The following is a 20,318-nucleotide window of genomic DNA, read 5'->3' as shown; positions in this document are numbered from 1 at the left end:
TAATTTAACTCAATTTAATATGATTTAATTTAATTTAGTTTGATTTAATTTAATTTAATTTAATTGAATGTTATTTTATTTTATTTTATTTTATTTTATATGATTTGATTTAATTTAATTTAATTTAATGTAATGTAATGTAATGTAATGTAATGTAATGTAATTTAATTTAATTTAATTTAATTTAATATGATTTAATTTAATTTAGTTTGATTTAATTTAATTTAATTTAATTGAATGTTATTTTATTTTATTTTATTTTATTTTATATGATTTGATTTAATTTAATTTAATTTAATGTAATGTAATGTAATGTAATGTAATGTAATGTAATTTAATTTAATTTAATTTAATTTAATATGATTTAATTTAATTTAATTTAATCCACTCGTCTATTGACCTACGTCACTGTCGGAAACAGTTCGGCTATTTCCGTGAAGTCACGTGACATCCGAGAGGAGGAAAAAAACAAAACACACGGGCTAGCAGGAGCTCTGTAACGGAACCGACCCACGGGGCTCGACTCTCACCGAAATGACCCCGTGTAGCAGACACTTCAGGCGGTAACCTTCCTCACTAACGTTGGCGAGCCCCCCGGCGTCTCCACCATGAATTTAAGAGGACTCTTCCAGGACTTCAACCCCAGGTAACTTCAGCTAGCAGCTAGCACTCGAGCTAACCGTTTAGCTTGCTACTTAGCATCGCTCAAAACGTACGAAGACACACCGGAAATCTGTTGTTTAAGGTCGGAATAGCACACACGCATGTCTGGTGACGTACTAGATAACGTAACTAATTAGATAATTGTAAGTACAGTTGCTACATGAAGCGAAATGAAGGTGTCAGGCTTAACTAGGCCGCGGCTGACATGCTAGCTAAGATACTTTAACGTTTAAGCTAATGTTGACTGCAGTATTGTGGCTGTATGGTAATTTCTAAGTGTTTTTAAAGGCAGCACACGCAGTTTTTAGCCTCTTCATTAGCCCAGGGTTCGCACGGGTGCTAAAAACACTTGAATTTGAGTGTGATGTGCTTATATTCTCTAAATAAAGTGCTTGAAACTGCTTGGATTTAGGTCATAGGGGATGGCACATGTGATATAATAACATAAAAGAAGATCTCTATATTCGAGGGAGACTGAAATCCAAATTTTCTCACATTTCTGCATGAAATAATTACTTTTTTTGACCATGCTTTGGTCTGTAGAAGTAATTCCCTCTGTGGAAAGTTTTCATGAAACCTCATTTTGTTTTTTATAGCATGATAGCATCTAATTTAATGTGTTGATCAAGTGCAAGATAAGCATACTGTATGTACTGGATACAAATATGTAGTTTACCACCGCTGTAAGGTGCTTGAACGCATGTAAATGCACCTTGAAATGCTTGAAAGGGGCTTGAATTCGACCTTGGATGAGGTGTGGGAACCCTATACCTTACAGGCTCCAGACTTTGGGTAAAATATGTGCTAAATAAATGTTAAATAATATGTTACATTCACGTCTACTTTTCTGTTGACAAACATGAGCATCCATGCTACCAGTCTCTGCAGACAAACTTAATCCACCCCTCCACAAAAACGACCCAAAGATCTGGATCTGGAGAGAAGGGTGAACATGCACATTTGCAGTCTTCTCTTTTTTCTTTATTAAATATTGAGTTTGGGACGCAACTTTGTTCCAGTTTTTAAATTTGGCCCACTGTGAGCTGGAGTTTGACACCGCTGCCCTAAACCTCACAGGCCCTCAAGAGCAACGGCTCCAGACTGTGTGTGTGTGTGGTGTGAACGGTACTTATTAATAATTATTAATTATTATTTTGTAGCATTCATAACAGTTTCTGTTGGCTTAATCTAATGACAGTCATGGTTTTAAGGAAGGTGGTGAGTATCAGCTGTAATTATAATAATAAAAATAATAAAATGCAGTTGGTGGCATAAAGTGAAAACGATTGATAGCAGCAGGTCCATATGTGATATTTGCATCGTCATTTCTGTCTGTTCTGAGTTGGGGATGTTTATCTTCCTCTCGCTGTCGTCTTCTTTTACATTTGAATGACTGTGGTTCTCTCTCTCTCTTCTCGCAGTAAGTTCCTGATCTACTCCTGTCTGCTGCTCTTCTCCGTGTTGCTGTCCCTGAGGCTGGATGGGGTCATCCAGTGGAGCTACTGGGCTGTGTTCACCCCGATATGGCTGTGGAAGCTGTTGGTCATTATCGGCGCCTCTGTGGGCACCGGAGTCTGGGCGCACAACCCCCAGTACAGGTAGACTCTCTAACACGTGTGGACCGTCAGGTCTTAATGCAGCAAATTGGGTTAGCTCCCGTTAAGGGCGCACCCCCACTGTCCATCCGTACTGTGTCCAAGCACGTTTCACGGCTAAAGTCTAGTTCCTTTGACCAGTGTGAGTGCAACTGTACCGCGTCAAGGAGCGGCACGGTTGCCGACCACGGCCCGTTTGGGAGAGGTGGGCTTTTGTAAAGCACGTTTGCACGTGTACGAGCAGGAGGCCTACGGCGGCGGCACATTTAAAACAATGGCGGTGAAAGGTTCGGACGGACAGTGTGAGTGCGCCCTAAGGCTACTTATGCTGCAAAGAATCAATACTGCATGGGGTCTAGCTCATGAAACCTATAATTACTAATATAGTTACTAAACACCCAACTGACTGCATATGTAAAAACAGTGGTTAGGAAAGTTGGTGTGATTGATCCCACTCATGTAAATCTGCACATGGATTCTGTGTGAATTGTGCAGGTTTTGGTGACAATGATGAGATCACATGTCACAAAAACATCAATATTCATATTATGTGATGATTAAACATCGGCTGTCGGTGCAGAATGGAATTAAAAATAATCATTTGATCAAGTTACCAAATGCCTTTCCGATGTTTTGATCTGAATGTCTCCTCTCTCAGGGCTGAAGGGGAGACGTGCGTGGAGTTCAAAGCCATGCTGATCGCGGTGGGCCTCCACGTCCTGCTGCTGATGTTCGAGGTGTTGGTGTGCGACCGCGTGGCGAGAGGAAACTACTTCTGGCTCCTCGTCTTCATGCCCCTCTTCTTCGTGTCTCCCGTGTCTGTGGCGGCCTGTGTCTGGGGGTTCAGGCACGACCGCTCCCTCGAGGTGAGGAATCTGCTATGTTTGGGGGGGTTGATAAAGATTATTTCTGACCCAGAGCTTAAACGCTTGTGATGAGATCAGATTTGTTTTGAACTGCTCTTTCAGAATAAAACAGTGGGAATGTAGTCTGTCACTCCCACTGTGCGTCCGTCCCGTGCCCCGTGCTTTAGGGTCCTTGTCCCCCCCTCCAGGTCCGTTTGTACTCACACTACCTGGGCCTCGGAGAATGCTTCTTGCTGCCTATACGTCATCACGCCGTAACACGTCACACGCATTGATGACGTCATGGCGATGCGTGGCTTTGTTTCCAGATCTTTCCGTAGACCTCTGAGTTTTTGTGCGTCTCGTCGACTGTTTTTGAATCTTTTCATCGACCAAATCTGCAGGTTTTTTTAGAAATTTTTTTGTGCAAGTGCGGAGATTACTTTGGAACAAAAAAGCAGTTTGATATGAAAAAGTTTCCTCACACTTGTCCAGAGAAAAAGTGCTGAAACTGCGTTCATATTTTCATATTTTGCTCTCTCTCTCCTCAGCTGGAGGTGTTGTGTTCAGTCAACATCCTTCAGTTCATCTTCATCGCTCTGAGGCTGGACAAGATCATCAACTGGCCTTGGCTGGTGAGACACACGCACACAAACACACACACACACACACACACACACACACACACTCTCAACACATTGACTCAAGTACTGTGTTTAAATACAGTAATAATTGAAATGTCAAAAGGAAATATTTGCAGTTTTTGCTCTGCTACATTTGTTACTTTGAAGATTCTGATTGATTCTGCGATTTCCCAGCCTGGGATCAATAAAATAAACATAAATAACTTTCTGCTCCTGATGTTAATGCTCCAAAAAGTCTCAAATCTCACGTCTTTGGAGGACGAGCCCAAGTCGAGTCATGAGTCACATCTGTGTGCTGCTCGAGTCCAAGTCTCAAACTCGAGTCCCCGTCTCTGAGGCTAATATGTTTGTACTTCTTTGTCAGTTAGATTTAAATGATTTTGAGTATTTGTACACTGCACTTTTGCCACTTTTATGTATTTAAATGTATATATGTATGTATATAATAACAGTTTAGGAAATTAAAACATATTTGAGGATGCAGACAGTAATCACCACCATGTGCCAATGTGCTCTTTATGTATTTGAATGCCTTCATTTATGATTATATGACTGTTTCAAAATTACTAAGTTCAAAAAAAAAGAAATATAGAGCCACTCTTTTTGCACAATCTCCTTTTTAGGGACATTTCTTCCCCTAATTTCTGACACTGATCTATAATAATGTGTGTGTGTGTGTGCGTGCGCGCGCGTGTGTTGCAGGTGGTGTGTGTCCCACTGTGGATCCTGATGTCCTTCCTGTGCCTTGTCGTCCTCTACTACATCATCTGGTCCGTGCTCTTCCTCCGCTCCATCGACATCATCGCCGAGCAACGGCGGACTCACATCACCATGGCGATCAGCTGGATGACCATTGTCGTTCCGCTTCTCACCTTTGAGGTGAGTTATCACTATTAAAGTTTATTACGTGTGATATATTGTATTTCATTTGGTTAAGACTGTTTAACTCTATGTTATAATTGTAGAAAATAGCTTTTGTTCATTGATGAACATGAAATTTAAAGATGTTAAAGTAGTTTCTTAACAAATATAAATAAGATAACCACAGTTATAGAGCTTATCCCACCAAATTAGAGGTATAATATGTAACATTTCTGCATTAAAACGACTATAAATGACTTATATATTCTGTTGAGTGTCACTTTATACTTTGTACCGCCTGTCGATGGCGTCATATCCTCTTTAAGCTTGTGTCAGCGTGGTGATTATCTGCCAGAAGCTCCAGGAGTTGAGTTTTTATCAAGCTACGTTTTTAAGATTACACTGGTTTTTGAATCATCAGACTGGATTTTAGTCGGGCATCTGGATCTGAAGCTTTCAGGAAAACAAGCCGGGCAAACGTTAGCAGCAGCTCGGCTCACAGCCCCTCCGGGACGTCCTTTATTCCACCAGAGAAACAAACATGAAGCTGCTTTATTCAGTGTTTTAATCCGCGGTTAAAAAAACCCTCCTGAACACTGAAGGAATCCCAACAGACTGCAATAAAGACTGCATCTCCCATGATCCCACACTGCTTCACCACGTTGCCAGATTCTGTCCTTTGTTATTGCTTTGATTCAGAGACCTTTAGCGTCAGAAAATGACATCGTTTGTGTTTAAATAGAAAAGCTGGATCTAAAGCAAATTGCTGTAACAATTCAAAAGTAGCCTGCGCTGCCCTCTGCTGGCTGAGTGAGTGAACAGTCCTTTTAAAAGAAGAAGAAGAAGAAGAAATATTACTTTATTAATCCTGCAACGGGAAATTCGTTTTTTTCACTCTATTATTACACACACACACACACACACACACACACACACACACACACACACACACACACACACATGCACAAACAGGACCTATACACATGCAATTAATGGAGAGATGTCAGAGCGAGGGGGCTGCCAGAGACCGGCGCCCCGAGCTGCTGGGGGTTCGGTGCCACCAGTCCACGCCCCATTAATGTTCCACACAGGGACTCGAACCGGCGACCCTCCGGTTTCCAGCCGAGTCACCTATGGACTAAGCTACTGCTGCCAAAAGTCGGTCCGTAAAGAAAGGGAACATGAATATTTCAGCACCCATCCATCTACTTTGTTGACTTTTGTATTTTGAAATGTTTGTATAAGCATAATAAAACATTTAATCCCAATTCCATGTATATATATATATATATATATAAATATATTTATATATATATATATGTATAAATATATTTATATTTTTCCCCTCCCAATGATGCATTATTAAAACTTCTGTGTCTTTTCAGATCCTCCTGGTGCACAAGCTGGACGGCCACAACAGCCTGAGCTACGTGTGTGTGTTCGTCCCTCTGTGGCTCTCCCTGCTCACACTCATGGCCACCACGTTTGGCCAGAAAGGAGGGAACCACTGTGAGTATCTGAAGCCAGTAACGAGCTGTGGGCTGCTAAACACTCAACACAGCAATCGCACACAGTGACGTTAAAGCGTTCTAACAAAACATAGTCAAAACGATGGTGATTTCTGCTCTGTAAAGTTCCCCTCTGTCCCGCTCTTCCCATAGGGTGGTTTGGCATCCGTAAGGACTTCTGCCACTTCCTGCTGGAGCTCCTCCCCTTCCTGCGGGAGTACGGCAACGTGTCCTACGACCTCCAACGCAGCGACGACCCCGAGGCGGCCGAGGACCTGCCCCTCCCCGAGCCGCCGCCAAAGATCGCCCCCATGTTCCACAAGAAGACCGGCGTGGTGATCACTCAGAGCCCCGGGAAGTACTTCGTCCCGCCTCCCAAACTCTGCATCGACATACCCGACTAGCCCCCCCGACGGCAGCGCCAAAGGGGACTGCTGTGTTGGAGTCGCGAAGCCAAAACTGCAGAGGACACTTGTTTGGTTTCCCCTGAAGGATTCGGTCTCCCTCACCTAAACTCTGCATGACGCGTTAGAGCCAATACGGTGATGGATAAACATCCAGGATCCTCATGAGGCAGCCCTGTCAAACTGTCCAGGGTTGAACCAAAAGAAGGGACAGCTTCGTTTTTTCACCTGGAGGTGAAGTTTCACTGCGTTTCCCCCCCAGTTTGATCCGTTCTGAAGACGGGAAACCGGCCACAGGAGTGTCTCGGACTCACATGGATCTAAATATTTAGGACGACCGACGAGACATCGCTGGTCTAGCCTCATGATGGGGACCATTGGAGAGGCTCTAGCTTGAATTCGGGATCTCATTGCTCCTGTTCCCACTTTGATAGATAGAACAAGTTAAAGCCGGGGTTCAGATTATTTTTTTTCCCGGTCTGTCAGGGCGCATTACTTTCCCAGATTAGCGCTGTCCAAATCGGCCAAAACGACGTGTCAATATTCCCTCCCGTCGTCCGCGTGTAAGGTACCGAGGCGAGATCAGGTGGGGCGGATCTGTTGCCGCCGACTGAGGTAGTTCCAGAAGCTGCAACGGTGTGTGAACGGGAGAGCCGGCGGGACAGAGCGACACACGGTAGTAACGAGCCCACCCACAGGTTGGGCACATCAGCGTCCAGTGTAGCCTAAGTCATTAATCTTTTACGGAACATCACGCGCGGTCGCCGAGCGCTGCACTCAGTCTCTCTAACTAAAGTTGGCGGTCTGCGCGTCGGTTAATCAAATGGTTTAGATCGGCTCACTTAGACGCCAGCGCCCCTTTTTCTTCCGACGTTCTGTGGGCGCCTTTGTTTTGTCTGTGGGAATAACCCGAGCGGTGGCGTTGCTTCATCGCGGCGCTGTAGCAGAATCTCTGTGTAAAGCCCCACTGATTGGCTGCAGGTGTTATTTAGCCGCACTTTGTCACTAAAGCGCTGCAGACGTCGCTTAGTGTGTTTCCTGGGTAACCAATGAGACCTAACTTGTATACAGTATATCTATCTCAACATAAACAAAAGATCTACCCACACATTACAAAATAAACGAATAAAATAATGAACTTTATTGTTAAACTTTACACACCATACACCTCGCGGATTACACGGCCGCAGTCGCGTCATCATTGGTCATGAACAACCAAGTTTCTCGCTGTTCCTCTAAATTCAGATTACGCTCTTGGCTGAATCTCGTCGTCTCTCCGGTGAGGCGCTTTCGTTGCCGTCTCCGCATTAGTAACCTTTCTTCCTCGGTTTTTCCCGGGAACTGGCGACGTCACGCAGACTTGTTCCGAGGAGGTTGAAGGTTTCGAGGTGTTTATGGGAGCAGCAGCGGCGGCGAGAGCGCGTGAGGCAGACAGCCACGGTATTGCTGCTTTTTTTTGTTTTGCGTCGACAGCCCTGACGCCTACATGTGCTCTGAGCGAGTCACCGTTCATCTTCATGCTTATGTGTAAAAGTGCAGCCAAAGCCAACAGTAGGTGTCCTCCAAAGTCGCTCTTTTGGGGACAAAAGTCCCTCCATTGTCCTTCATCTGACGGTTTCCATGCCAACGCAAAGAGGAAATGTCATACTAACATGGCACTGGCTGAGGAATACACACGCGAGGTCACACGTTAGTTTTGTTCTCAAACAAACCCGGAGCATTTTTTTTAACCTTTCCTTTTTTGAAAGAGAGAACAATAGAAATGGCACTTTGTTAGTGTGTTGGGAGTCCTGTCAGATTTTGTATTCCTGTTTGTTTGTTTGTTTGTTTGTTGTTGTAAATAACGGCAGTTGTCACATAAGGGACCAGAGTGGAGACGGCAGGGTGGGAGGTCAGAGGCAGACCGTGAAAAAAGAAACCAGTATCTCAATAAACAATCACCCGGTTCTGTTTTAATTCAACTCTGACTTTTTTTTCTGTGTGCAGAATTTTATGTGATTTAGCAGCTTTTACGTTGTTCTGAAAGAAAACCACAGAAGGTGCTTTGCTGTGCACAGATCAGCAGCACCTGGATCAAACTACAGACATAGGAGACTTAGTTTTTATCCTAATGTAATAAAAGTAGCTCTAGTGTGTGTAAGAACCGTTATTGTTTAGAGCAGACCGGCACCCAGGAGGTGAACCGGCACCTCTCCAGCCACCAGTCCACAATACATACATGGTCCACATCGGGACTTGAACCACTGACTCTATGGTTCCCAGCCAAGTCCACCTATGGACTGAGCTACCACTACCCCAGCAGTGACTCATGACGTGGCATATTCTATTTTGACCTTTTCGACATAATCTGACAATTTTCTGTCAAATTATGCCGTGACTGCTTAAGCCAGGGGCGCCAGGGTGGTGTGATGGTCAGCACCATTGCCTCACAGCGAGAAGGTTCCTAGTTCCAATCCCAGCTTAGGCTCCTCTGTGTGGAGCTTGCATGTTGTCTGTGTGGGCTCTATCCAGGTTCTACCATCTTCCTTCCAAAGACATGCAGGTGTTCGGCTCATTGATGACTCTAAATCACCCGTAGGTGTGAATGGTTGTCTGTCTCTGTTCGTCTCTATGTGTCCTGTGATAGACTGGCGTCCTGTCCAGGGTGGAACCACCCCACAACTGGTGTCAGCTGGGATTGGTTCATGAAAGATTGGCATTCATGCATCTTCCAGCACCCCCGACAGGGGGGTGCTGGGAGATGCATGATGCCTTAGTCACAGCAACACTGTCACATTTGGAAAACAACACTTTTCACAAATGAACCTTTATTGAAGTAGTATTTGTGAACTTCATCACACAACTGTAACAGTCATGATAAATAAAGCAATTTCTTCAAATTTACAAAAAAACACATTTCAATCCTCTAATCCTGTTCAAGTAAAGTACAAGTATTAACTGTTTTCACATTATTGGAGCTTGGTCTGGCGGTAAAAGGTCTGAAACGCTGGTGTGCATCTACGACAGTGCTCCTCGAGTACAGTACAGCTGATAAACGGTCCTGCTCAGAGCTGGACCCAGGTTTCTGACAAAAACAAAGGACAGAAATTAAAACGCAGAACAGTTTTCCTCCTGGTATTGACTCTACAGGAAACACTACAGGAAACACTAGGTACCTGCGGAGCTTTCCATATCGGATGGAAGAGAGGAGTTTCTCTTTCTCTGCGTCACTCGAGCACTTTTCGTACGCCGTCAGGAGACTAAAAATGAGAGATTTAGAAAAATAAGATCATGGGTAAGAATCAAATGGACCAGAAAGCGTGGGATGCTTTAGGGCGGGGCTACACAGTGACCTGTCAATCAGGATAGAGGTGCAGTAATGTGTCTCTAGGGCGCTGTGCACGTGTGTCGCCTGTGTTTTTACAGTTGATTGTAACTACAGTTGGTTGAAATTCCATTATTTTCGACACTCTACGGTAAGAGAACGTGAAGAGTGAGCGACATGTCTGTGAGTACTATAACATGTGAGTTACCTGTGTGGAGTGCTGTACTGCTCCAGTATGGCCGCCGCCTTGTCGCCGGACAAACCGCTCACCTGCATCAACTGTCTGGCGAACACTTCTCTCACTGTCTGACACTGGAAGAGAGGGAAACGGGGATTAATGTAGCCACAAACACACTGAAATTAAATTAAAAACAACATTATTAAGGACCAACAGCGTCATGGGAGGCCTCGGGGAAGACCCAGGACCAGGTGGAGAGATTAGATCTCCACACTGGCCTGGGAACGCCTCAGGATCCCCCAGTTAGAGCTGGTTAATGTGGCCCGGGAAAGGGAAGTTTGGGGTCCCCTGCTGGAGCTGCTGCCCCCGAGACCTGATCCAGGATAAGAGGCTGAAGATGAGGGGTGTGTGTGTGTGTGTGTGTGTGTGTGTGTGTGTGTGTGTGTGTGTGTGTGTGTGTGTGTGTGTGTGTGTGTGTGTGTGTGTGTGTGTGTGTGTGTGTGTGTGTGTGTGTGTGTGTGTGTATAAAATTGTATAGATTTTATTTATCATACTTGTCAAGTCTCCTCAGAGTTAGAGACCTAGTTTGAGACACAGATTAATGTTCAATGCCGTTACAATACTGAGAATTTTTAAAAATGTGAACAAGCGGCTGAGGAGCGAAACAAAACACAAAATCATGCACAAAAATCTGGATATTCGTGCACTTTCAATGACCCGTGTCTGTTTTATAAAACCTTAATTTCCGCCCTTAAACTGATAAACTTTCGAGCACTTGCTGCGGGAACCAGGTGGGTAATGGCGTGTACACACACACACAGACGCACCTTGTTTTTGACTGCACCGTGGTTGAACTCTGCGAAAGAAATGAGAGAGCAGGATGGCGTCCCTCTCTCCTCCGCATCCCCCTCTCCATCTCCGTCCCCCTCAAGCTCCCGGGAGCGACAGATGAGCGTACAGTTCTGAAAGAAAGGACGAGGGGTTAGACACGCGTCACGGATACGGAGGAGATGAGTTTGTGGTCCGGGAGGCGTTTCACAAAGCAGTGCGTGCGTGTGTGTGTCTCTGTGTGTGTGTGTGTGTGTGTCTGTGTGCGTGTGTGTGTTTACAACGCATCCTGGGGCTTAAGTGGTGGGACAAAGTGCCATACACAGAAATACGCAGGCGAGCAAACATCGAGCCTCTCGAAGTCGTCCTACTCCAAACACACCTACGCTGGCTGGGACATGCTGCCAGAATGCCAGAGGATAGACTTCCGCGTAGAATACTATACGGAGAGCTCTCTGCCGGTCGCCGGTCTGCAGGAGGTCAGCGTAAGCGCTATAAAGACCACCTGAATACATCTCTCAAGAATCTCTAACCCCCAGCCCTTGAGACCCTCGCCACTGACCACCACAAATTCTTCACAACTTCCTGTGAAGAAGGCGTCAGGATCTTTACGTCAGATCTAGAACGCAAAGCAGATGAAAAGTTCGACGGCGTCAGCGACCAGCTCCAGACGGAAACTTCCCCTGTGACGTTTGCAACCGTGTTTGCAAGTCCCGCATCGGACTTCACAGCCATCAAAGAACCCATCTAGTGTGACCCCCAGAGAGTGTCGACCCAATTCATCACCTTTTCTACGCATGACATGACGTCTTCATTGGACTACTTCAAGCAAGTGTGTGAGAGTGTGTGAGTGTGTGTGTGTTTCACCTGGTACAGTTTAGTGAGGTAACGCGTCATGACGGTGAGGTATGCCGCCGACTCCTTCACGTCCTGGACTCTCTTCACGAAGAAGCCGTCAACAACCTGACACACAAACACAAAATCACAAATTGCCCGCGGTGTTTTGTACCTCGAGCTAACAGCCGAAGACCGTGGTGTTTGTTTGTACGTTGATTGAGCTAACAGCCGCGTGGGGAGTAACCCTGGTGTTTGCGATGACGTCTTTGTTAAAGATCGCCCAAACTACGCGATCAAAACGTGATAGAAAACAAATGACAGCGACAGTACAACAAAGTCAGTTTTTAACAATGTAAATAACAATATAATAAAAGATCATTTAACAATAAAGCAAGGAAGCTGTGTGTGTTTGTCCTGAACCGTCCATCTGATGCACTTCACATTGAGCAGGCGGGTTTCTGGAGACCCAGTCATGTGCTTTGTGTTGTACAGTTGCTGCATCTTCGCCACATGGTGGCGCTGTAACACACTGACGTGCTCCGACACGCTATACTATAGCTTGAGGTCTGGATCAAGTCCAGAAGTTCATCTGTGTAAGTGTAGGAGTGTGTGTGTGTGTGTGTGTGTGTGTGTGTGTGTGTGTGTGTGTGTGTGTGTGTGTGTGTGTGTGTGTGTGCGCGCGCACGCGTGTGTGTGTGTGCGTGTGTGTGCTCTCACCTGCGTGTTGACTATGGCCTGCTGCAGCGTTGCTTCAGGTAAACTCAGGTGAGAGGCGGCCGACCCGCACTCCTCCACCAGATAACAAGGCCGACGGAGACCACACCTCTTCAGCCGAAACTGATTCAGGGAGGAAAGGAAAATGACAGAAACCTTCAATTACTGATCAAAAGATACGAGAGAGAGCAAAGGATTGGGATTAAAAATGAAACTATTCATCGACAGGAAAGAGGAAATGGTACATTTTTTAAACTGATTTTACTGCTAAATGAAGAACGTGCAGCGCACCGACCTTCTGTTCCCTGAAGCGTCCGTCTATGATGCTGCCACACAGGTCGTCCATCCTCTTCCTCTCGATGATGTAATCGAGGACGAGCTCCCTGGCTGCAGGTGCACGCAACTGACCTGCAGAGAATCACACACATGTGATGTGTTTTTGGATTCAAAGCTGGGATTTTAGCTGAAAGGCGACAAGTTTGCACCCCTGCACTATCTCTGATAGTTCTCCCCCAGTGTTACCTTCGTGTGTGTGTGTGCGTGTGTGTTACCTAGAACAGGCGCAACCTTTTCCCGAGCGACCCACAGGAAGTCTCCCACGTTGAGCTTCCTGACGTCGAAGTTCACGCCGTTTCTCTGAAGCTCTTTGACCAGATCCTGCTTGCGGTGGCTGCTGCCGCTGCGCAAACAAATCAACACGGCGTCATGAAATACACACGGTGAGATTTGGTTTCACAGTCAGTCTGAAACAAATGACAAATTTGAATTTCCACAAAACAGCAGCAGTGTCACCTTCTGACTTTTTGGTGGGTGAGTTGTCTGCACCTGATACCAGAGGGGAGGAGGTCCAAACAGGGGAATAGGGGGTGTGAGGGGTCATGTGCTACGGTCTGAGCTGGCAGGGGGACGCAAGGGCTGGTAGACTAAGGGTGGGGAGGCCAATTATTTTTGAGTGGTGACTTTTAGGAGCTTGTTTCTATTGTTACTGGGAAGAAATGTGGAAAAACAGAGGGCACAGTACAAGAGCACGGATTAAATGATGCTGTGATACAGAAGGAACAGAAGGTGAGGTTGTTCAGATGGGGACCTGAGTGCGCGGATGACGTAGAGCTTCACACATATCTCACACGCGCGCGGACACAGCTCTACTTACCCCGTTGTCTCGATGAAGTCAACACAGAGTATGATCTCATAGGCTCCAGGTAGAAGACACGCTGCGTTGGGCTTTCCACTCGTTGCCGCGCGGACGCAGGTCGGCCTCTCCGCGGAGCTGCGAGGAGAAGAGGATGATTCCTTTAGTTCCAGCAGGAAACAGAGCAGAAGACTTCACTTATTTAAAACACACTCACTGTGTTTTGCCTTCTTTCTCCTCTTCGTCATCATCATCACTGGCAGTAAGATCCACAAGTCCAGGGGCACTGTCCTCTTCCTCCTCGTCTCCCCCTCCTTCGCTCGGAGCCTCCTCTCTGTCCCCCTGGGGGCCGCCGCCCTCTTTAGTCCCTTCTTCCACCGAGTCCAGTCGCTCCGCCAAAGCCAGACCCTCTTCTGTGAGAGAATACCTGAGTGAGGAAGGAACACGCTCATCATCGAAAAGGAGGCGGAGAGCCGGCGGGTGGTCGTTGTTTACATGACGCTCTCTAAAAGGATCTAAAATAAAAACTATAATATCTAGAAGATAGAGCAGGAAGTTAAGGTTTCTGTGCTTCCTGCGTACCGTGCAGGGTTGTGGGTCTTTATCACGAAGCTCTTCTGAATCAGGGTGCTCACCGAAGACCAGGCCGTGTACTTACTGCCTAGATCTGGCTTCACACACACAAACACAGGCGTGCACACAGACACACACAGACAGACAAAATAAAAAAACTGCACAGGAGGATAAACAGAGATCAATGCCAGAGAAGAACATAAGTAAAAGGGCAGGTATGTTGTGTTATAAATGATATTTCACTTACGACAGTGAACGACTTATCGCACAGATGCTGAGCTTCTGTTTGTAGCTCCATCTTAAACATGTAACCCTTACTACCTGGGATCTAGAGAGAGAGAGAGGGAGGGAGAGAGAGAGGGAGAGGGAGAGGGAGAGAGAGAGAGAGAGCCTTACAATGCGTTTACAGAATCCACATATTTCAACCGTGTGAGGTGGAGAGAGATGTACCTGTGACTCTCTGTAAAGTGTGAGCAACACAGCGTAACCTCCAGACCTCTTCTGCGGTACGTACTCCCTCTTCTTCCTCCTCCCTCCTCCTCCTCCTTTCTCTTTCCCCTGATCTCCCGCTGCATTCTTCTACAAGGAAAGATGGATGACCCAGGACAACAGATGAAACCTCAGAGGTCACACAGTAATCCACAACTGACACGCTGGTTTTCTATGTGGGTCACAGTGTTGCTCTTATACGTTTCCACGACTTTTATTATTGTTGTACGATGTCTTCGCCGAACCTCCGCTCCCCACTTACCTTTCTGGAGGGAGCCAGGATGTTGTTGTCCTGTCTGCCAGGAGGGGGCGCTCCTTTGGGGACACAGTGAATCGGAGCGTCTGAACCTAAAGAAGCGATAAAGAGGAAACCTGGTTTTTACCTTGATAAACCGAGAACTTCAGGTAATTTTAAGACAACAAAGCCATGAAAAATCTCCTGCTCAAATACTTTAGATAATTAGATTCAGTGCGTTGTTGTGTTTTTATTTGTCGAGTGTTATCGGAAACACGCACTCACTCCATCTGTCCGTTCCTTACCGTGCTCTCGTCGGTAGCGCTGCAGTTTGTCGTCCAGTATTTTGCAGATGCCGTCTCCAAAGTTCTGCAGGATCTTCGCCTCTTTGGCGCTTTGAAGCGGCAACGGGTATTTATTCAAAGAGCCGATGGCCTGGAAACAAAGACAAAACAACGTGTGACCTTCTATTCAACCTGCCTTTATCTGCTCTAAGTCCATATTTCTACAAATACAGAAATATTGAAAATGATCAGAAAGATTCTGTTTTGCTAAACTAATATGAAACTAAATGTTTAAAACTAAACTAAAATTGTCTAAAATTTAAAATATTCAAGTTTATATTCGTGAGCTATTTGTTGTGAAAGAAATGAAAATACAACTTCAAGTGTTTTAAAGCACTTTACTTCATTCAGGCACTTTTCAAACCTTGAAAACAACATTAAAATTCAAGCGTTTAAGGATTTCAAGCACTTGTACGAACCCTGATGAATTCATTCAGACTAATAAAATAACACAAAAACAAAAACAATCTAAATAAATAGATAAATATAAAAATAAACAACGGTCGTCCTGGTTACCTTGTGGTAGGTGTAATGGATCTTCAGTCCCTTCTCTTTGGCCTCGTCCCGGAGCTCCGTCAGCCACTTGAGGAACAGCGGGTTCGGGCAGGAGGGCAGGGCTCGTTTCCGACCCAACCGGACCGGCTCCGAGGCGGGCATCCCTCTGGGTCTGACCGCAGAAAAAAAAGACTTCCAACAGTTATTACTGTTCAATCTTAAAATAACAGAGTAACAGTATCACTCGAGGTAGTGTATATCAAATAAAACTAAACATAAATCATTAACGTTACGGATCAAATTCATTACAAAGGGCTTTGGTTTTCACAGCTCTGCACTACTTTAGTGTCCAGGTACGAGTTAAAGTGAGACATTAAAACAATAAAGTTGGTTTCTGGTTTGCAGAATAAGAATAATAAGAAAAGATTCATAACATACATCTGTTTGACAGGAAATTTATTTTCAAAAATACCCCAAAAATTTAATAAATGTTGAGTTTCTAGTCATATACCTAAGTTTCTGTTTAAAAAGAGGTTAATATCATGACACACGTTGTGTTGTTTCATCTGAGATGTGACATTTAACAGATATCTTAAAATAACAGAATGAAGAGATAACATCTGTGCAATCATTTCAGAGACGCCTCTCGCACCTTATTTTAAATTTTAAAAAATAAAGAATATAAAATACATGGAAAAAATAAAGTGATAAAAATTATTTATTTAAATAAAATAATGTATAAAATGATTTTAACTCAAAGATTATAAATATTCTGAAAAGGTAAAGGGATAGAAAGGATTAATTTAAATACTGTTAGATATAATAGAATGGCAAAATAATAATAATTCATGAAATTATTATTTTTATACTTAATGAAGAATATAAGTAATTTGAAAAAAATATGAATTCAAATAAAAATTTAGAAAATGACTTTTTAACTGATTTAAGAATATAAATATGGAAAAAGTAAAGGGATTAAAATAATTAAATGGCAAAATAATAATGTATACAATTATTCTTTTTATACTTAATAAAGAATATAAATGATGTGAAAAAATAAAGTGATAGTAATAATTAATTAAACCAATAATGTATAAAATGATCTTTTGTTGATTAATAAAGATAATATGGAAAAAATAAAATGGCTAAAAATAATGAAATGGCTTTTTATAAAAATAAGAAAACATCTGTGCAATCCTTTCAGATACCTCTCGCAGCTTATGTGAAATTTAAATAACAATTTATAAAATTATTTTTTTAAACATGAAAAATAAAATATATAATATGGAAAAATAAAGGGATACAAATAATGTAAATAATGATAATTTAGAAAAGTACTTTTTAACTATAAAAATAAATAAATCTGTGCAATCGGAAACCTCTCGCACCTTATTTGAGATTGAAAAAAAACTTCCTGATTACTCCAGAAGAAAAATGACCCTGTATACAGACACTAACAAATCACACAAGATGATAAAAGACAACAACAACAACAACTGCAACTTTAGCTAAAACAAGCTAACGCGAGCTAACCCGAGCTAGCGTAACCAAGTGACCGCTTTCCGCTGACGCGCCGCCGTATTCAAAAGTATCAGGAAGTTTATTTAGAGAGATTTAGAAGTTCAAACGTGAGGTGAGGTAAAGTGTGTGTGTCTGTGTGTGTCTGTGTGTAAAAGCCACTCACCTTCCACGGGAGTTTGTTGCATTTGTTTGTGGCGCCTCGTCTTCAAAAAAACGGCGCACTTCCGTGTTGACGTCGGTGCGTCGCCGGAAGTAGATGGGCGGGGCAACGAGGGCGGAAGTATGAACAGGGGCATCTAGAGGCAGAAATAGAAACACAAATAACGAGTTAAACAATAAATAAAGTGCTTAAGGAAAGTTCTGATGTCCTTTTGAAATAGTCACTCTTTTTGTTTTACAGCCTGAAATCATAATAAATAAAAATAAATATATTTTTCCAGCGTGATTTACACATTTTGCCTCACAACATTCAAAGGAATTAGTTTTATTTGTTCAAAATATCTGAAAATTAATTAAAAAAAATGAAAAACTAGAATAACATGGGGGACAAAGTGAGGATTGTGCTTGTGAGCCACAAAATGGTCTTTTAAAGGCATTTCACGCCCTGAAAAACACTAATAAATCAATTACAACAACAAAAATAAATAAACAAACAGCAGAAAATCCAGTGATTATGAGCTAATGCGTTCTTTTTCATAGCTTAACTGCTAAAATGTAGCTTTAAAATATTCTAATGTATCAGAAGTGGGATGGTGTGAATGACAACAGAGAGACTTCCAGGCCTTTTTATTTCAAAAGTTAACTTCGGAGACCGTTAGGTGGCTGAACCTCCGTGTTTCCTCAGGCTGAAGGGCGTTTGCAGGATTCCTCCAACAAGACCCGACAGAGACCAGGAATCCAACCTCACCCTCCCAACGGCGACCTCTCTCTTCCCTCAGCACTGAGTCAGAAAAGCTTTGGGGGTGGAAGTTGCATCATGAGTGCACGGCAGCCATCTTTCATGCACACACACACACACGCACACACACACACACACACACACACACACACACACACATGCACACGCACACACACACACTCACACACTCAAACACACACACAGAGTTGGAAGAGGCGGTGAAAATCCTAATTAACTTGCCCTTTTGTAGTCAAATGAAACATGGTCCCCGGGGCTAAAAGACATATTTAATGATGGAAAATGAGGCTGACTTGTTGGACTGGAAACTAAGAGAAATCCAGGAAAAATACTACGGTTTAAATTAAACTTAATACTAATTGTAGTGTTTCCGAGGACAGACTGTGTCTAACTGTTTACTACATATTTCCCTATGTGTCAACAGTCATGCAAGAATTCCTTTTGTGTCCTCGCTCGCATGCTTTAACATACATATTTGATATTTTCTTGCATCTATCCTTTACTTATTTTCTACAAATTAAATTTATTTGAGCAATTTGTGAGTTTACCGAGTGCTAACTGGCTAGCTTTGTTAGCAAGGAGCAACCGCTGAACGCTCATGAAGACTTTTTCTAGGTGACCGAAATGTCACAATCAAGTAAAAACAATAAACAGTGCAGCTGGACATTAGAGAGAATGCAGCTTTAAGTGGAGTCTCCTTCTGCTGGACATTAGAGAGAATGCAGCTTTAAGTGGAGTCTCCTCCTGCTGGACATTAGAGAGAATGCAGCTTTAAGTGGAGTCTCCTCCTGCTGGACATTAGAGAGAATGCAGCTTTAAGTGGAGTCTCCTCCTGCTGGACATTAGAGAGAATGCAGCTTTAAGTGGAGCCTCCTCCTGCTGGACATTAGAGAGAATGCAGCTTTAAGTGGAGTCTCCTCCTGCTGGACATTAGAGAGAATGCAGCTTTAAGTGGAGCCTCCTCCTGCTGGACATTAGAGAGAATGCAGCTTTAAGTGGAGTCAATGCTTCAAAACTCTGAGACGAATAAAGAAAAGTCATCCTCGTGTAATATATTACTCCCTTTAATGAACAAAGAACTTTTTTTTCATAGAAAAACTTTTTTTGCGCTGTACAGAGACGCCCACGGGAAATATTCACACGCATTACAGAAGAAATACGGTACAATCAGACACGGTGACGAGTTCAAATCACAATCCTATGTAAAAAAAAAACAATATATGAGTCAGATTTGGTCTCGTTTGGTACATTAATTCATTTAACGCTGTAGTCTGCGATATAAATATATACAGATACCCAAATCCACACACACGTACATTAATTCATACACATACATCTACTTTCTCACTTATACGTCCTGAGTTAGTCGTTTGTTATGAACCTCCTCCTCTCACTGCCCCGCGGATCCCGTGGTATCGTCACTATCCCCTCCCTGAGGAGAGCCGGGGGACGATCCCTCTCCCTCTCCCTCTCTTCCTCCTCCTCCTCCGGCTCTCCTCGCGGCCTTCCCCTTCAACAGGGCGCTGTCGGGGTGAAGCGAGTGGAGGTGCACCACCAGCTCGTCCTGAGTTCCCGCCGTGAGGCCGCACTCCTCGCACACGTACAGCTTGTTGCGTCGCTCCTTGTACGCGTACTTCTGGGTGACGCTGTGGATCTTCTTCATGTGGGACTCCAGGGAGCAGCGCTGGGTGAACGCCTTCTCGCAGAGGGTGCACTTGTAGGGGCGGACTCCTGTTTGGAGAAAATGGGGAACAGATTAGATATTCATCCCATCTCATCTCATCTTCAGCCGCTTATCCAGGGGTCGGGTCGCGGGGGCAGCAGCTTTAGCAGGGGACCCCAAACTTCCCTTTCCCGGGCCACATTAACCAGCTCTAACTGGGGGATCCTGAGGCGTTCCCAGGCCAGTGTGGAGATCTAATCTCTCCACCTGGTCCTGGGTCTTCCCCGAGGCCTCCTCCCAGCTGGACGTGCCTGGAACACCTCCCTAGGGAGGCGCCCAGGGTTCATCCTTACCAGATGATCCTGAACCACCTCAACTGGCTCCTTTCAACTCAAAGGAGCAGCGGCTCTACTCCGAGTTCCTCACGGAGGCTGAACTTCTCCCCCTCCCTCTAAGGGAGACTCCAGACCCCCTCCTGAGAAAACCCATTTCAGCCGCTCGTACCCGCCACCTTTGAGTTTGTGTGCGTAAAAAAAACATGAACGTGCGCGGCTACCTGTATGCGTGCG

The 20,318-nt window shown here is 44.3% G+C and overlaps 4 protein-coding genes across 5 annotated transcripts in view; 2 read left to right on the top strand and 2 right to left on the bottom strand.

The window, feature by feature from the left end:
• Positions 1-20,318, top strand: part of LOC310964115 (ankyrin repeat domain-containing protein 46) — a 223,827-nt gene that overhangs the window by 62,700 nt on the left and 140,809 nt on the right. The window lies entirely within an intron of this gene.
• Positions 468-8,461, top strand: tmem185 (transmembrane protein 185). The gene is made up of 7 exons (XM_083937401.1): positions 468-646; positions 2,085-2,261; positions 2,917-3,124; positions 3,655-3,738; positions 4,450-4,626; positions 5,994-6,117; positions 6,270-8,461. Exons 1-7 carry the CDS (start codon positions 609-611, stop codon positions 6,518-6,520), a joined length of 1,059 nt encoding a protein of 352 aa, XP_083793527.1. The 5' UTR covers positions 468-608; the 3' UTR covers positions 6,521-8,461.
• mus81 (MUS81 structure-specific endonuclease subunit) lies at positions 9,496-15,817 on the bottom strand. The gene is made up of 16 exons (XM_083937476.1): positions 15,671-15,817; positions 15,116-15,245; positions 14,838-14,923; positions 14,537-14,665; positions 14,334-14,414; positions 14,096-14,184; positions 13,731-13,940; positions 13,535-13,651; positions 12,933-13,060; positions 12,677-12,789; positions 12,385-12,504; positions 11,698-11,793; positions 10,830-10,964; positions 10,033-10,136; positions 9,676-9,759; positions 9,496-9,584 (listed from the first exon to the last, which is right to left on the bottom strand). The coding sequence occupies exons 1-16, from the start codon at positions 15,809-15,811 to the stop codon at positions 9,518-9,520; spliced, it is 1,830 nt and encodes a 609-aa protein (XP_083793602.1). The 5' UTR covers positions 15,812-15,817; the 3' UTR covers positions 9,496-9,517.
• ovol1a (ovo-like zinc finger 1a) overlaps positions 19,135-20,318 on the bottom strand; it is a 12,073-nt gene continuing 10,889 nt past the window's right edge. The window contains exons 4-5 of the mRNA XM_083937377.1: positions 20,306-20,318; positions 19,135-19,817 (exon numbers count right to left, since the gene is read on the bottom strand). The exon at positions 20,306-20,318 is cut by the window's right edge and continues 132 nt beyond it. Of these exons, the coding sequence (XP_083793503.1) occupies positions 19,477-19,817; positions 20,306-20,318 (354 nt within the window). The 3' untranslated portion in view covers positions 19,135-19,476. The remainder of the gene's footprint in view (positions 19,818-20,305) is intronic.

The sequence above is a fragment of the Echiichthys vipera genome, assembly GCF_963691815.1.
Source record: "Echiichthys vipera genome assembly, chromosome: 22".
NCBI classification, from domain to species: domain Eukaryota; kingdom Metazoa; phylum Chordata; class Actinopteri; order Perciformes; family Trachinidae; genus Echiichthys; species Echiichthys vipera.
Note: the sequence above shows the minus strand (reverse complement) of the source record. Positions and strands in the feature narration are given on the sequence as shown.

Excerpts from the sequence above, each read along its gene's own strand:
- tmem185 (XM_083937401.1), top strand. The coding sequence starts at position 609 with ATGAATTTAAGAGGACTCTTCCAGGACTTCAACCCCAG. Across the intron at positions 3,739-4,449 it reads TCATCAACTGGCCTTGGCTG|GTGGTGTGTGTCCCACTGTG; the intron begins GTGAGACACACG and ends CGTGTGTTGCAG. Across the intron at positions 4,627-5,993 it reads TTCCGCTTCTCACCTTTGAG|ATCCTCCTGGTGCACAAGCT; the intron begins GTGAGTTATCAC and ends GTGTCTTTTCAG.
- mus81 (XM_083937476.1), bottom strand. The coding sequence starts at position 15,811 with ATGCCCGCCTCGGAGCCGGTCCGGTTGGGTCGGAAACGAGCCCTGCCC. Across the intron at positions 15,246-15,670 it reads TCCATTACACCTACCACAAG|GCCATCGGCTCTTTGAATAA; the intron begins GTAACCAGGACG and ends CTTTGTTTCCAG. Across the intron at positions 10,137-10,829 it reads ACGGTGCAGTCAAAAACAAG|TGTCAGACAGTGAGAGAAGT; the intron begins GTGCGTCTGTGT and ends CCTCTCTTCCAG.